This window comes from Ctenocephalides felis, unplaced genomic scaffold, assembly GCF_003426905.1.
Source record: "Ctenocephalides felis isolate EL2017-DRISC unplaced genomic scaffold, ASM342690v1 CF-g0.4_SCAFFOLD_03571, whole genome shotgun sequence".
NCBI lineage: Eukaryota > Metazoa > Arthropoda > Insecta > Siphonaptera > Pulicidae > Ctenocephalides > Ctenocephalides felis.
The window spans coordinates 16,792,699-16,810,163 of NW_020539725.1; the positions used below are offsets into that span (position 1 = coordinate 16,792,699).

Genomic DNA, 17,465 nt, shown 5'->3' on the forward strand with positions numbered 1-17,465 from the left:
AGTAAATATTCTGTATAAACAGTTAGCAATTGAATTCGACAGCTCGTAGAATTAAATAAAAGCTTCTGTAATATCTGTTTCATGTATTTTAAATTTTCCAATCCAAAATGTCATTAGTTTTTTTTAATACTATAATATACAGATGGACTATACGAGATGCAAAAGTAAAAAGATCCTACAACAATTTGTAAAAGGTTTATTCTTGTAAACATACTTAGATTTTGAAACAACAAAACTAAACCAACATTATTTACAATTTATTATTAAAAACATGAGCTGCTTACCAAAGATCTTCAATAAACGCAACAACAGCTTTTTTGACATCTTGGATTGGATCAGCACAAAAATCTAGTATGTTATCCAATAAGTCTTTGCTAAACTGGGCTCTTTATGTAATATATATTCTTGAATTTTTTTTATCAAAGTCACTTTTTCAGTTGTATCAGCTAGTGATGCTTGGTTTAGCCAATCTACAACCTAACAGTAAAAATGCAAAAATATAGAAAAATGAACAAAATTGATGTAAAACATTTGTAAAAAATAACTACACACCACTGATGTGGAATTATCTGAACTCTCAATGTTTTGTTCAGAATTTTCATCATAAAACATATCAATCGCAGGACCTGACATATTGAGGTTATATTTCAAATATTTTTTTATAAAATCTAATCAAATATGCTCAAAGTAACTTAATTAAATTGTTTGAGTAGTGTATGACATAATTATCAGGTAAATATTATTTATATGCTATTATTATATGTAGTAATTAAATATATTAAAAAGTTGTTGACAAATGAGCAAATCCATTTTTGTAAGTATTACCAGATGCGAACTTGCTGCTTGTTTGTTTAGTTTGAAGAAAATGCGGTTAATTCAAATGTATTATACGACGTTACACATATTGTAATTGTAACAGATTCTTATAAAACCATTAGTTACAAAGAAAAGATTGAGCCGATTTTTTTATAATCTTAATATTAGTAAAAATAGCATTTAAACCTAGTACTTGTAATGTTCAAATTCTCTTTCAGACAATTAATTAATTTTGGTAATTTGTTCACAATTGTATCATTTAATTGATTTTGCAATTGTTGATAAATAAATAAACCTCTCGTAAAATAATAAAAAATAACAAGCTGTATTTATGAACAAAAATATATTATGTATTTCAATATAATTTCATTCATTAACAATATTGAACATGCTCTCCTAAAATTTCTTCTGTCATATTTGAAGTCAAGACCATGAGCGGTGCAGCTAAATAATTTTCATTATTATTAATAATAATCTCATAAGTATTTGGATCCAGCAAGTTGTTATCAATAATAGGTTCTTCAAAATCTCTGCATCTTTGATTATGAATTTTGGTCCTTCATCTGTGTCTGTCCTGATCTCTTCTTCACTTTCATGAGCACTCTTCATGTGCATCTTAAGCCTTAAACATAATATATTTAAAATATTATTTTGCTATGAAAGTATATTCATAACAAAGCTTCTTGATTCAAAAAAAAAATATTTTGCCATGCAAGTGAAAATTGATAACATGATTGTATACTGCTTTACAGTACAGTATAATATAACTGGTTTAATAAAAATTGTTGTATATCAAAAATCAACCTCAATATATTTGTAATTATTTATCAAATTATATCATACCTTCCAGACTGTGTATAAGAACGACCACATATATTGCATAAATACGGCCGTTCTCCAGTATGTATTACCATATGACTAATTAGAGATTGTTTAAGAGTAAAACTTGAGCCACATGATTGACATTTAAATGGTTTTATACCTATAATAAAGTTTAAATAGTATTAATAAATAAATCAGATTGTGAAAATACTATATCTTTCCTGATATGCTCATGGTGTATCAGAAGAGTTTTGAAAAAAAAAAAAGACTATATAAAAATCTTACAACATACGAACCTTGGTGTATTTTTTCATGAGAAACTAAACTTCTCTTAAAGTGAAATTTTTTATCACAATATGAACATTGTAAATGTTTTTGCTCTGAAAATATAGAAAAAATTAAAATGAAAACAACAAGTTAATGTCCTTAGAAGATTTCTTAGTTATAGAATTATATTACTTCATCTTATACCATAAATAATATAAATAATGTAATGAATTTCTAATTTTAAGATGAATAGAAAAAAATTTAGATCTATGCAAATACAAATATTTCTGGCAAATGGCACACAATAAACCAAATGGTGAAGATCAAAAATCAACTTTTTTTTTGACAAAATCTATAACATTGTCTTTAGAGAAGATAATTATATTCTATCATTATGGTTGCCAAGTAATAAAAGAATAAACTATTTACCTGAATGAGTAATTAGATGTTGTTTTAAATGAGAAGGTCTAGGAAAATTTTTGCCACATGTGTCACAAGTATATGATTTTCCATTGTGTATTGTGAGATGGGTTTGTAAAGTACTATATTGAGCAAAAGCTTTATCACAAAATGAACATTTATAAGGCCTTTCGCCAGAATGAGTTCTTGAATGCGATTGCAAATGATCCCAGCGAGAAAAACTTCTATCTTTAATATAATAAAAAAATATTACTTAAAATTAAATTAAATGTCATGAAAATGCTTTTAATCATAAATATGAAAATAAATAAATAATACTTACCACATATTGGACAAGTATGTTTAGCGTCTCCCCTATGTAATTTCATGTGGCTATCAAGAGAGTCAGAACTCGAAAGAGATTTTCCACAAGTGTAACACAAATACAGTGTTTTATCAGTATTATCAATATTATCAGTATTGAAGCAAGTTCTTTTCTTTATATGGAGTGCTCTAGCACTGCTGGAGACAAATTTTTTCAAACAATTCGAGCATTCAAATGGCTTCTCACCTAAGTGAATATTATATATGGTAATACATGTTACTTCATAATTATAATATGATAATCTAAATGATATTGAAAACCGATAGCAATAGCGTTTTCCTGATCAACAGATAATAGAACTTAAATTCTACATTTTATGAATTGCAAATGCTATAACTATTATAATATCTTCAATGCGTAAAACCGACCCTTTATGTCTTCTGGTATTTGAAACTTATTTAAATCTGAATTACAAAATAATTTCTAGAGCTATAGAGTAGTATTAAAAAGGATTCGAAATATGAATCACTTATTGAAAATTATTATTTTGTCACATATTAGTAACATTTCAATGAACACATGAATCATCACATCAAAAGCATATAAATATGAATATCAAACCTTCAAATATTCAAATAGTGATTCCACATCATATTCACCTGTATGCATTCTTTTATGTGCAGTATAAGAACTTGAATGAGCAATTTGTAAACCACAAATAGTACATAAATATGGCTTTGCAGTGAGTTCCTGGTTTTCAAGATTACCTTCTGAATGAAACCCAATATTAAGTACTTCATTATTTACCAATTTTATAAATAAATACTTACTCGTATATTCAGTTTTAGAAAAATACTTTCTTAGCTTTCTTTCAGAGTTATGAATTTTCAATCTAAATGTGTTCAAACGCTTTAATTCTCTTATACATTTTAAACAAATTTGTTGAGGTAGATCATCATCTTCTCTGTACTGAATAAAAAAAGTATGATAAGAAAAAGTGTCATTAATCCGAACTTTTATCATAATCAGTATGACTATCAAATTATTGCTGGAAGTCTATTAATATAAATTAGAACTTTCTATTATCACATTTGTTATTTTTTTTCAAATATTCATGAAAGAAAAATATCCAAGCATTACCTTTGTATTTGTAAAAGACATTAATATTTTCAATATGTCTTTGTTTGCATCTTCAAAAAGATTTTTCATATTTTCACATTGTAGCGTACATATGCGGCATATAAGTGTTAATTGGGACGTACTCTACAAACATAATTTAATTTTTTTATTAGTTATTAGATATTATTTACACATCGAAATAATAATACATGTTACTAACCTTGTTAGTTTCAAGCGTTTTGTTGTCTTGGGTGCTATTCATATTCGAGTAGTATAAAATACTGATATTCAAAATATGAAATATTCAATGATCATCTGACTAGTAGTAAGATGAGTTTAGTTAATAAATTTAATATTAATATTCAACAAGCTCATATTATTAAAAGCTCATATTTTATTATCCTGTTAATGATGACTTATTTGTTACATGTTTATGATAGTTACTTCTCAATAGATTTTTTTTATCTATTTTTCATATAAAATCTAAATTATGTTTAACTATCACCTGGTTATTAATGTTGTTTTAAGACTTTTAAGTAATCTCATTACTGTAATTACTTTTAAGTAATAATGTTTACTTATCTATGTCAGTTGTCAAATTTGATCAAAAAGAAATAGTTCTTCTCTGTTGGCGACAATGAATCCTGTAAAACCAATGTTGGTGAAACTGAATGGACTGCAGTGTTGTATCTTTATTTAATTATTCTGTGGTTTTCTGAATAAATCTATGAACTAAGATTTGTTCAAAAATATACGTCAACCGTCATCATCAAACTATCTTTTGTTAAAACGACGAATGTTTTGAGTTTTCGTCATTTATTGAAGTTACGCAAAATTTGAATTAATACTTTAATAATGGCTCAATTCAATTATTTAAATGAATTCAATAATATTATGTCACTTGACGGTGCTATAACAAAGGGACCGTTACCTAGATGGCAAAAGAAAGAACTGGATGCTTCGACCAGCAGTTCTAGCGGTAATATTTCTCGACAAAAGTTGTCCAAGAGTCAGCTGTGTAATTCTAGTAGTACAACTTCTAAAACGCCTAACAAATATAAACCTGGAGGCAGTAAGAAGACACCTTCAAAAACACCAAAGAAGTCCTCTGGCACACCGACTCCAGGTAAATTGACAAAAACACCTGGAGATGTAGGTGATCGTTTTATCCCTTCAAGGGCTAACTCCAATTTCGAACTAGGGCATTTCAAATTTAATCAACAATCTAGTCAAGAGAATGGCGAAGATCAAGTGGTTTCCAGTCGGGAATCTGAGATGCAGAGACTCGTCAATAACGCATTAGGTAATAATCCTAACCAAAGAATTTTAGCATACTCAAATAAAGCACCAGCTGCTCCTGATTCTCATCAAAATCCTCTAAAGGTGGTTTATTCACAATCACGTACACCTGCAAGTGCTAAAGCAGGTTCCAGGTACATTCCTCATGCCCCAGATAGAATATTGGATGCCCCTGAAATAATTGATGACTACTATTTAAATTTACTGGACTGGAGTCCCGATAATGTATTAGCTGTTGCACTAGGCAATCAAGTATATTTATGGCATGCTGAATTTGGCACCACGGAAGAATTGTTAGGGTATGAAGGTAATGAACATGCTTGTTCTTTAGCTTGGGTTGGTCAAGGCAATCATTTAGCTATAGGAACTTCTGAAGGTAATGTAGAGGTATGGGACTGCAATCATATGAAACGATTGCGTGTTATGAGTGGACATGGTGGTCGAGTTGGATCTTTGTCATGGAATAACTATGTTATAACTTCTGGCAGTCGCACTGGTCACATTATTCACAGTGATGTTAGACAGCGTGAACATCTTATATCCAATATTGACGCTCACGATCAGGAAGTCTGTGGATTAAAATGGTCTCCAGATGGCAGATATTTGGCATCTGGTGGAAATGATAATATTTTAAATGTATGGTCTGCTGTCAGAGGCCAATGTTATGGAGAAACTACTCCTGTACATGTTTTCAATTCACATCAAGCAGCAGTCAAAGCTATTGCATGGTGCCCTTGGCAAAATAATATTTTAGCAAGTGGAGGAGGCACTGCTGATCGTTGTATAAAAATTTGGAATGTCAATACAGGAACTAGTGTTAGCTCAACAGATACCCACAGCCAAGTTTGCGCTCTGTGTTGGGCACCGCAATATAAAGAATTAGTATCAGGGCATGGATTTACTGACAACCAGTTAATCATCTGGAAATTCCCTGCTATGACGAAACAAGCTGAATTAAGAGGGCATACTGCCAGAGTTTTGAATTTAGCGCTTTCTCCAGATGGTACAACAATCATGAGTGCTGGAGCTGATGAAACTCTAAGATTATGGAAATGCTTTGTACCAGACCCATTGAAGAAAAAGTCAGGCGTTGAAACTTCGAAACAGAGCTTAATTTTGAGACAATGCATTCGGTAATTGTTTTAACTAGCATAAGCTAAATTGTTTTTAGCATTAAATTGTATGGTATTTTATTTATATATGTAATTTTATTGTGTAGTTTAATTTTGATTTATTTTAACAAATAACTATAATATGTATACTTTTTAATGACTGAATATATAGCTTTTCTTCATTTTAATTCTTAAATTTGTTAATTAAATAGATATGTTGTATTATTAATAATGAGTGTAAATATAATAATCTATGTAATAAGAATAAATGAATCTTATATCACTAGACTGGAGTATTATATATTTCTTTAATTATCAAAAATATATCAATATATTTTAATTATTGCTTTAAGATACTGGTTTATATACATTTAATCTAAAAAAATATTCTTAATGGCATTACAATAAGTTTTAGTAAATCAATTTATTTATTGTGAGTTTTATCATAAGTATTTTTATGTTTATAGCCCTGAACATATCCGTCGTTGCTAGTTGAATCTTCGCGGCTTGCTTTGCCCTTACCTTTGCCACTTCTATCGAAACGTTGGGCATGTGTTCCAGTGTAAGTTGATGGGTCTGTTAGTCTTTGCAACGCACTCGTCACTTCAACGATCTATGTTATTTCAGAAAAGAAAACAGTTTTATTAGAAAATATCTTTTGTCCTGGAAGAATCCTGGATTTTTTTCCTGGACTCTCGACTTTTTGTATAAGCAAAATTTTTCCCAGATGGTCCCAATTTTTTGAAAAGGGTTTTATGTTCAAAATATATTTCTACTAAATTATTTACAAAATTTGAACCGAAAAACCAGTGCATATCAGAACATAGATACTCTAAAAGCGATATTATTTATTATTCGCTTATATAATTATTTGTAGTAATATTTTTTAATGATTGATGCAAAATCTTAGAGAACTAATTGCTATCTAATAATTACCCCTGAAGTAAACTTTACTCCATCATTTAAAGTTTGTTAAAACAAAACTTTTAGTATCAAGAAGAAATAATATGAAATAGTTTATTTACAGTGGCACCTGCTGCAAGTCCAGGCATACCGCTATGTTTTAATTTTGCTTTTATTTCTTTGGAATCAACATTTTTGGACTGTGCTAGATCATCTATGAACTTCAAGTAATTTTCGAAGGTCAGAGTTCGAGATCTAATTTAAAATATACGTTAGCATATTCATCATTTAAACTTTTTTTTTATTTTGGAACGATTATAACTTGAATTTTCCAAAACAAATGCCAGTGTCTGTTGTTGTTATCTCTTTACCAATAACTTTTGCTTGTTTCATCCATTTATCAGATTGAGTTAATGTTATAGTTTCTCCATTAGATCTCGTATCGCCAAATTTTGAATATGCTGCAAAGAGGTGTTGAAGTCGTGACATTTTAATGGGGCATCGTACACGGAGTTTTGGAAAATAAAATGGAAAAGAATTTAACTTGTATTGAACATCATTTTGTATTGTGGAAAACAATTGGAATTTGTTTTATATTGCAAATGATTTGATTGACATTTAAAATATAAAAGAGGAATGATTTTTTTATATTTAAAAAAAATTAAGAGAAATTAATTTTGTTATATAAATATAACAAATATATAAATTATGATGTATAACATGCTCATCAGATCATAAAAATGAACAAGTCATAATTATCTAGTCTAGCTAATTGCACACAACTATCTTTAAGGTAATTGTCAGCAATTTTTCATTGCAATTGAAGGTAGTAATCATGCAGTAATCTTATTTGAATTGAACATTTATTTATGGTACGCTATCTTGTTAATAATTCATAACAATATTTTTTCTTATATATATGCCATGATACATAATTTTTGTTCTTTGTCATTAGATGTTATTAAAAAATACAAATTTAAATATTATTATTATGCTATTATTCTTCTATGTTATTTTTATATAATTTATTTCTTAAATTATTTTATACACACAGAATTATAATATTTTTTAAAATCATAAAGTATTTCTATATTTTTATATTACTTATATATTTTGCTAACCATGGTTATAGTAAGAATAAGAACTAAAAACATTTATAGTGAGAATAATTGCAATTTTTTAATTTTCATATTTTTTTTAATTTATTTAATTTATTCATAAGAAATCCGTAATCAATAATAATAAATATTATTTCAGGCTCTTGTCAAGCAAATTATTCTTACTATAAACAATGTTTTTAGTTTTTAGATCTGAACATTTTTTTAACAATGTATTGTAAATAGAATCATTTAGTATTAATAGAGTTTAATTAACTATCATACTTTCATTTTACTATAATTTATTAGTTTTTTTCTTTTTTTAGTTTTTTTTATAATATTAAGATAACCCACTGGGGGTAACTACTAATTTGTAATCAACTTTTTACCATACACTTTTCAGCATTCTCTGCTTAATGTAATAATATATACAAATTGCAAAATAAAATTGAATTGATACATGTATAACTATCTGTAATTGCTATGTATATACTATATTTTCGGGAGAAAAGTTCAATATATGTGGTATTTGGAATTTGGATTCAATTACTTCACGCATAATGTTATATTCATGCAAAAATACATAGATAAAAGCATAGATAAAAGAAGAGTATAAATATAAGATCATAATTATTTTACATCGTCCTGAACAATTCTCAAACTCTCCATGTAACTTACATAGTCCATGGCACTTTTTCTAGAATGTTGCCTCTCTGCAGAGCCGGCTAATGATGTGGCTTGCTTGTTGCTTGTCAACTTGACAGTTCTTTGACGTTTTCAGTCTTATACATACATAGTGTAATAATGTTTTCTATTTATTTATAATCAAACTTAATTTGTCTGTCGTTAAATAATTTATTTACAGTGTTTTATCCATATTTCTTTAAATTAAAACAACTATAAATCTGTGATACAATATTTAAATATTATTTTATTATCAAGTGCAACCAGAAGGACTTAATACTAATAGTAGAAATATAATGACATTGAAAGTTTTTAATAAATAACACAGTCGCTTAATAGATTATTTCGTTATGGATCGTTCATCAGATTTAAATGATCCTTTGTCAGATTCAATGAAAGAGTGTTACGAAAACTTAATCCTTATCGATATCGGAGCGAATCTTACGAACAAAAAATATAGCCGAGACTTAGAATCGGTTATTCAAAGAGCGAAAGATGCAGGTAATATTTAATTTTTATTCTTCTTCATATTGTGATTTGGTTTTAAGTACATTTAAAAAAATAGGTGTGCAAAAAATTATGTCTACCGGCACATCTGTCCGAACAAGCAAAGAGGCTTTGCGTTTGTCAAGACTCTTTCCTGGAACAATTTACTCGACTGCAGGTAGGAAATTTAGGAAATTTATAAATTATTAGCATTATTCAGTATTTACAGTATTTTAACTATTTAGAATTATTTATACTAAGTACATTAGTTATTTGAATTTTAACAGTAGGACAGTCTTGTACACAAATATTATATAAATTACAAAAATATTTACTAAACTTATTTTTGATAATGAAAATGGAAGGTGAAAACACGTATATAATTTAAGTATGGATTGCTAGAAAATAACATATAATTAAACTCCCAAAGCTAATTATTCAGAAAACTGTGGAATGTCTGTAACAAATCAGCTGTTTTACACATAAATTTCACTTACGTAGAATTTATTCTATAATTTGTTGATTAACTATCGAAGCTCAGAGTCCAAAGGCCAATTGATTGTTTGCTATTTATTAATTTTTATTTTTTATTCTTTTTCACTACAACTATTTACATTTATTTCACATTATATAAAAAATATAAATGTGATCTAATTCAATCTAAACAAATTGTCTAATATATATTTAAAGCATTTCAATTCTTATTTGAATTGCATGGATCATCTTATAAGAAGCTTGAAAAGGTCATACGTGTCGAAATTGAAATCATCTAATTGAATTAGAGAATTTCGGGTTAGCAAAGTGGAGGGCCGAGGGCCGTTTCAAATATTGGAAATATATTTTTGTTAAAACTGTATGGAAAGTACACTGCTAATTCAATTCAAATCAATTATGATTTTTATAGGTAACAAAGATTTACTTTGATTCTTAGTAGCAACAAAATCAATATTCTAATGTGAAAAAGTCACCCTTATAAATGAAGGCATTTCAATGAGCTTCATATTATAATTTAATTATAATAATTATTAATTTAAATATAATAATTTTTATTTCATATTATATCAATTATTTTGAAATGCAATACTATAGTCCAGTCCTTTAAGCTTAAATTAGGTAAGAATTTCGGAATTCGAGATACCAAGCTGTAAGTCTGTAAATACTTGGACGCCCTAAAAGTTGTCTCAAAACCTACCATATGCAGGTTTTGAGACAACTTTTAGAGTGTCAATATACAAGTATTTACAGACTTACAACTAGTTATCTTGAATTCCGAGGTGAACTTACTATAATGGCTGGACTACTATTGAACTTTTTTTTAATTTTTTATGATTGAGGATATGTATTGAAAGTTATATAGTTATAAGTGGGTTTAAATAAAATAACTAATAACAATATATAGCTTTACAAAAGCTTTTAAAAAATATTTTGGTGTTTTATTTTAGAAAAACTGGTTTAGAAATTTTTGGAGTTGTATTCTACCCTTGAGGGGATTAGCAGTATGTAATTTTTTTTTAAGTTAAAATTCTAATTTTAATCAGAGGTATTAAGGTTTTTATAAATGTTTTGCGTATGACTACTTGGTCAAGGGTTCATATTTGTTATTAATACAAAAATGTTCGAGAAATTATTTATGATATATATATATATATATATATATATATAAATTTATATATATAATTTTAAATTAACTGCAAGTTTTATCAGTAAGTTCAAAACGACGCACTGACTGCATTAAAAAGTACGAGTACTATCCACTTTCTATCTAAATAACAAATATCTAAAATATTCTTTTTATTTTATATGTTATTTAAAATATTTTGTTTAGTTCACTAACCATATAGCTTTTATATTGATTAAACCACGAATTTCTACACAAATATCACATTGTTATTTTAAACAAAATTCCAAAGTCCATAAAGCGAATTCTTTGAAACATTGGTCTACATATTATATTTCAGTTGTTTAGTCCCTCGACAAAATTAATAATGAATATTATTATCTTTTTATCATTTAGTTTTATAGAATGTTTCCATATTTATTTTAATTTGTAAACAATAATATATTACAAATTAAAACAACTCAATTTTTAGATTTCAATATTATATAAAAGCTTGTACTTATAAATTGTACATCACTTCTTGTAAATTTGAAAAATATATAATTTTGTTTGTTTTCTTTAGTTTTTTTAGGTTTTGTTTGGAATTGCAATTGTTGTGTAAAAATTCGGCATATTTTTAAATATTTCAAAATAAAATACTTCATTTTTGAGCCTGTATAGTTGCTTTTTCTTACATAATTTTGTCACTAACCACAATTTTTAGCTATAATATTGTATAAAAATAAAAACCACAAAATGTGATGACTAACTATTCTTCATAAAACTTATTATAAACTTTTTGGAAATGTAATCGAGTATGATGACTTGATACTTATGAAGGCGTGATGATAATGATTAAGGATTTTTCGTCATATACTATTAAAAATGATTATATTTTCTGTTTTAAAAGCTCATAATTCATTTCAGTGAAAACTTTGGAATGCAGAATCGAACGGTTATATGAATATTTGTTCTAGATTTGCTAAGAAGTGCATTGTTCAATCTTATCTAGACAATAATATTTAATTATAAAAAAATCAATAAACTGCATTTCTTACTATTGAATAAAATTTATCGACTTATCAATAAGCGATTCAATGTTATATATGATATAATAATATGTGTACTTCATTGAGAATTTTTTTGAGGAATCGTTTTTATTAGTCACAGATTTGACTAATAAACTAGACATAGAATAAATAATAAATAATAATAAATAAATAATAAATAACACACATTATACTCGTACATTTTCAAAAATTTTCAACATGAGCAGAATTATTCAAAACATTTAATCAGGTTTCAAACTAAAAATAGTTAAATGAATAATTTTCAAATCATTCACTAGATATGAATATTATAGAAATCAATTGTTTTATTTGAGTTGTTGATTTAAATTTAACTATTTTAGTTTGAACTATTACTTTTTACTTGAATATAAAAAAGGTTTATGAAGGAAAATATTTGAAAGTAAATAAAATTTCAACTTATGAGTAACTATTTGAAATTATAAGAAACATTATTTAAAAATTTAAATTTAAAATTGGTTTCTACAAGTTAATGCTGCTTGCAGATAAAAATGTTGCTACATTATCTATATTATTTTATCTATTGATCTATGTTATCTATTGTTTATTTATCTATCCATATTTATTAGAGCGATTTGTATGGGTCAAAAAAGTCGCTTAGGCACACATGATTTTCGGATACTAGGGATCAGAATAAGATACTTTGCAGAAGAAACTATACCTCTTAAATGAATTTTGATGTCCCGTGCAATGACCCAAAAATAAGGTTTGAAATTTGAAAAAAAATTATTTTGATCTATTTAGAATGCCCCAATCGCTTCCAAATGTATGACCGACCCCCACTAACTTTCGAAAGCCAATTCACCTATGTCCGTGGTTCATCCCCCGAGACCTCCCCTGAGCGGTTTTTCAACATTCAACCCTTATTTTGGGTCAACGCACGGGACATCAGAATTCATTTCAGAGTTATGGTTTCTTCAGCAAAGTATCTTATTTTGATTCCTAGTATCCGAAAATCATATGTGCCTAAGTGACTTTTAAATCGACCCGCCCTAATATTTATAAATTCAACGAATTCGATATAGAAGTAATTTTGTTTTCGATCGTAGAGCCAATATCATATTTCAAGTATCAAATTAAAAAATTAATAATATTGTTCTTAATTATTACCAAAACTTTAAAGATTGCTGTATTTAATATCATTTTGAGTCTTGGGGCTATTATTGAACCGAATAGTTTTTATTTTTGTCTTTCTATTAGGTATTTTCCTTCATAATACTTATCTAAGCACTATCTAATATTAACACATTGTAACCCAATTTTTTCTTCTATCCAATTGCCAAATTTTAGGTGTGCACCCTCACGATGCTCAATCAATTGCCCAATCTCCCGAAAATTGGGATGAACTTGTGCAAATAGCAAGAAATCCGGAATGCGTTGCTATTGGAGAATGCGGATTAGATTTTGAAAAAGAATTTTCTGATCATAATGTCCAAGAAGAGATATTTCAGAAGCAATTAGAATTAGCTTGCGATTTAAATAAACCATTGTTGATACATGAACGCGGAGCTCAAGATGAGTTATTGAATATTGTATCAAAAGTTCCTAAAGACCAATTGCCTCCAGTAGTTATACATTCATTTACAGGCTCCTCGGAAGAAGCTCACAAGTATTTGGATGCTGGATTTTATCTAGGATTGACAGGTAAATTTATTTATTTTTTAAGAACTAATTTGTTTTTTTTTATTTAAAGAATTGAATTATTTTTTAGGACACATACATACAAATTACATACATACAAATTACATACATACCTAAAATCTTATGTGTAAATTGTCATAATATTTGAACTTTATTCTTTCCGTGACCTTCTAAAATAGGAAGTGACAAAAATATTTGAAATTTACCAAAATATAAATGAAAATTACCAAAATATAAATATATGCAGTATTTGCAGCAGTAGCTTTCTTTAGCTATTATAGTTCCGAATAATTTTCTAGTGTGATTTTACATCAAAATGCTAACTTTTTTTATTTTATAGTCCAAATTATCTATCTTCTGGTGACATTTAGCTCAATTATTCGTACGTAATGAATTAAGGTTGCGATTTGGTTTTTATTTACAATAGACAAACGAAATCGAGTAAAATCAAAATGAATTGTATAAAACGATAGACTCGTAAATTTATTACAATACGCTCTAGTTAACAACTATTCGCAATCCAGAAATTTCTATCCCGTTACTATTTTTTTAATCTTATTTTTATTGAGTTAATTTAATCGAGCTATTTATTGAATTAATTTTATGCGCTTATGACTCACCTGATTCATTATCTGTGTAAATATCTTAGAAATGATATATTAAATATCAATTTTTGGATTACACTGCTTTAGAAAGCATTAAGTTAATTAAATTACAAGCTGTTTATCGGTTTTCATTATTCAGTGTTATCATCCAATGTCTCAGAAAGTGAAAGTTTTCTTTTCTTATTTCAAATGATGTAATTTTTTTTTTTGAAATCTATTTTTTACTCACGTTGCATATTCTGCGTGCTTAATTTAATTTTTTTCATCAAAAACCTATGACGAACTTGTTACTTTTTGCTATTAATATATCCAGTTCCTTTGATTACTATCATTGGATTTCTATCAATATATGGAGTTCTTCTATTTGTTCTTTGATGACATCATGCAATAGGCAAATTTCTCATACCATTCTAAAATACAAATGTTTTATGGTTTTTCTTTTCTTATTCATATGCTGCTTTGTAGATCATTTTTAATTTCTCCAATTTTAACCAGATGTCAACTTGCCTTATGTAGTTCTTTTTATTTTTATAGCTTTCTTAGTTTATATCTCTGATCTGTATCAATCCAAGCTGTAAATGAGACATTTTACAAGTTTTATGAAAATTCAGAATCAGATTCTTTGTCAGTAGTGTGCTTATTATTGTAAAGGTTGCACTAACACTGCTGTGTTTCTTGTTTTTTTTTATTTATTCACCTAAAGTAACAACTATCGAAATCTATACTTGCCCAAATATTTGTGCTTTACATTTACTGACTATTACGATTAGGGTTTATACAAAAACCGACATTTCAGAAAACCGGTTTTCGAATTTTAATTTTACTAAAAAACCGGTGTTAACCGGTTTTTGATTTTTTTGCTGTAATATTCTGTAATTTATCCGCAAATTTAGTGTAATTTAGAGCAATATATGACTGAATTTATTTATTGTTCAATTTTATAGATAGTAAACAAAATTATTTTAATTTTAATTAGTCGAATTAAAAAATAATGGTTTGTATTGATTAAATAACTATGGAAATAATTATTCGTTATTCATGCATCATTTTCACATAAAAGAATGAAAATATTTTTATGAAAGTGAAAGGAAAGTTTTCGAATAAATAAAAATAATACGTTTTAAATAAAAAAACATTAAATTAAAAAAAATTAAAAATTATTAAATATATGTTGATACATATTTGTTGTTAATACAATTTTAGTTTTAAAAGCAATTAAGCTAAACTCGGGTGGTATTGTATGTTCCAAGCAATTTTAATTAATTAATTTTAAACATTGTAATTCTTTTTTTGTTTAATACAATATGATTTCAAAAAACTGACAACGTCTATCGAATTGCTACTTAGACGTGTCTTTTGTTTACTCACAAAATTTCCTGAAATAGAAATTACTCTCATACTTGCGACCAAATTATGCAATTGTTTTAAAGTCTGTTATAATAATTCTAAGTTTTTTGTTCTTTAATTTGTGGCTTCTAGAGCTTAAAACTTTTTTTTTTAGTTTGAGTAGAGGAAATTACTTCTTCAAGGAGAAGTCATGCTGATTTAAATTAATATATATACTGGCATAAAAATCTAAATTAATATATACAAAACCTTTCTGGAAACCATTGCAGACTGATAAGATATCAAATTAATTGTTGCATCGTGTATCACTAATCATCATCATCATCAAAGTCGTTTCATCAATAGTACATTGATTTGTTGGATTGTTTCACTTATGTAATATTTATTGCAATCATAAACTTACTAAATCTTTTGTTTGCAAACTTTAGTCATGGTGTAAAATTGGTTGTATAATTTAGTACCAATGCACAATACTCTTTTTATTGATTTACGGTAATTATTTTCCTATATATCAGTTTATTGAACGCTAGAATTGTGACAGTAAATAGCTATTTTAACCGATGTTTTAATACAATTTTTTAGTAATACTATTGGTGACAAGTAGAGAAAATTCATTTAGTTTTAATTTTCGGAAAATTGTCAATTTGTTACAGGTTACCTATGCAAAGACAAATCCGATACAGGTGTGAGAAGACTTCTTCAACAAGACGCAATGCCACTGAATAGATTGTTAGTTCATTCCGATTCGCCTTTTATGTTTCCCAATATAAGAGCTTCAAAGCTTCCTGAAAATATTAAAAGTTGTTTGACTGAAAGATCAAAAGCGTTTTTACATAGATATTGTACCTTCCAAAGAAATGAACCTTGTTGTCTTCCTGCCATTGCTGAAATTTTGGCAGCTTTTATGAATAAAACTCCTGAGGAGGTAGCTTTAGCGACAGCTTTTAATGCTATTAAATTATTTGGATTATCGCAATGATAGATATGTTACATTTTACAATATTTTTATTTATATGTAGATTTTGATTTCGATACGTTTAGGAGGTGGAATCCCAAAGTTTTTATAAGGAAAAATTGAATATATATGATTTTATTTCATTTTTTGATTAGTAAACTATTAACACTGCTTCTTTTTTCAGTAAATAATTATCTGTTTCTGTAAATAATTATTATTGTTTGATACTTCTATCATTTTTTGCCTAAAAGTATATAACATAATGTAAAATATATAGCAACCGATGCGAAAATATTGTGGATATATTTATTCTTTCTGAAAAAAATGATTTTTATTTGTTTCTCATTGAAAGTTTTAATTGTCACTTCATTGATTATTAGAAACTTGTATTTTTTGATGATGATTTCGAATTACGGGAATGATTCAGATTGATTTTTTAGATATGCAATTGTGAAATTTCATAAAAAAAATAACGAGTTGACTCGTTAAAATTTCTCCAAGCATATAACATGTCTCGATGCGAAGTCAATTTTTAAAATCTTTTTCATCTATTTTATTTTAATTTAATTTAATTTTAATTTAATATTTATTTTAATTTAATAGTTATTAAAAGTCATGCTTTATAACTTGTTATAGTAATTGGTGCATTATAATTTCCGTGTTTTTTGTTTTTTCTTTAAAATTATTTGTATGCACTAAAGATGAATCAAATCAGGACCTGAAACGTTTGGCAATAAAACATTTTACTTCAATAAAATAGTTTCAATTATTGGATGGACGCCCAAGAACAATTTCATTATAATATTTACCATCTCTTTATATATGTGTGTGTGTGTATAAATTGTTCGAAATACCACTATAACTATATATTTTATAACTATAATTGATATTTGCGTGCAATTA

At 27.1% G+C, this 17,465-nt stretch overlaps 5 protein-coding genes across 5 annotated transcripts; 2 read left to right on the plus strand and 3 right to left on the minus strand.

Moving 5' to 3' along the window:
* Window positions 1–348: 348 nt before the first annotated feature.
* LOC113385691 (symplekin-like) lies at window positions 349–633 on the minus strand. The gene is made up of 2 exons (XM_026623534.1): window positions 553–633; window positions 349–477 (listed from the first exon to the last, which is right to left on the minus strand). Exons 1-2 carry the CDS (start codon window positions 631–633, stop codon window positions 349–351), a joined length of 210 nt encoding a protein of 69 aa, XP_026479319.1.
* Window positions 634–1,260: 627 nt separating this feature from the next.
* LOC113385693 (zinc finger protein 501-like) lies at window positions 1,261–4,214 on the minus strand. Its single transcript, XM_026623535.1, has 9 exons — window positions 3,969–4,214; window positions 3,770–3,892; window positions 3,460–3,598; window positions 3,289–3,399; window positions 2,648–2,875; window positions 2,335–2,553; window positions 1,935–2,018; window positions 1,660–1,798; window positions 1,261–1,438 (listed from the first exon to the last, which is right to left on the minus strand). Exons 1-9 carry the CDS (start codon window positions 4,008–4,010, stop codon window positions 1,261–1,263), a joined length of 1,263 nt encoding a protein of 420 aa, XP_026479320.1. The 5' UTR covers window positions 4,011–4,214.
* A 265-nt stretch (window positions 4,215–4,479) lies between these two features.
* Window positions 4,480–6,193, plus strand: LOC113384788 (cell division cycle protein 20 homolog). Its single transcript, XM_026622545.1, has one exon. The coding sequence runs from the start codon at window positions 4,604–4,606 to the stop codon at window positions 6,182–6,184; it is 1,581 nt and encodes a 526-aa protein (XP_026478330.1). The 5' UTR covers window positions 4,480–4,603; the 3' UTR covers window positions 6,185–6,193.
* A 390-nt stretch (window positions 6,194–6,583) lies between these two features.
* On the minus strand, window positions 6,584–7,551 carry LOC113385694 (TPPP family protein CG45057-like). Its single transcript, XM_026623536.1, has 3 exons — window positions 7,385–7,551; window positions 7,185–7,317; window positions 6,584–6,772 (listed from the first exon to the last, which is right to left on the minus strand). Exons 1-3 carry the CDS (start codon window positions 7,549–7,551, stop codon window positions 6,584–6,586), a joined length of 489 nt encoding a protein of 162 aa, XP_026479321.1.
* A 1,602-nt stretch (window positions 7,552–9,153) lies between these two features.
* LOC113384401 (3'-5' ssDNA/RNA exonuclease TatD-like) lies at window positions 9,154–16,646 on the plus strand. Its single transcript, XM_026622112.1, has 4 exons — window positions 9,154–9,344; window positions 9,409–9,507; window positions 13,305–13,658; window positions 16,261–16,646. Exons 1-4 carry the CDS (start codon window positions 9,194–9,196, stop codon window positions 16,584–16,586), a joined length of 930 nt encoding a protein of 309 aa, XP_026477897.1. The 5' UTR covers window positions 9,154–9,193; the 3' UTR covers window positions 16,587–16,646.
* The last annotated feature ends 819 nt before the right edge of the window (window positions 16,647–17,465 follow it).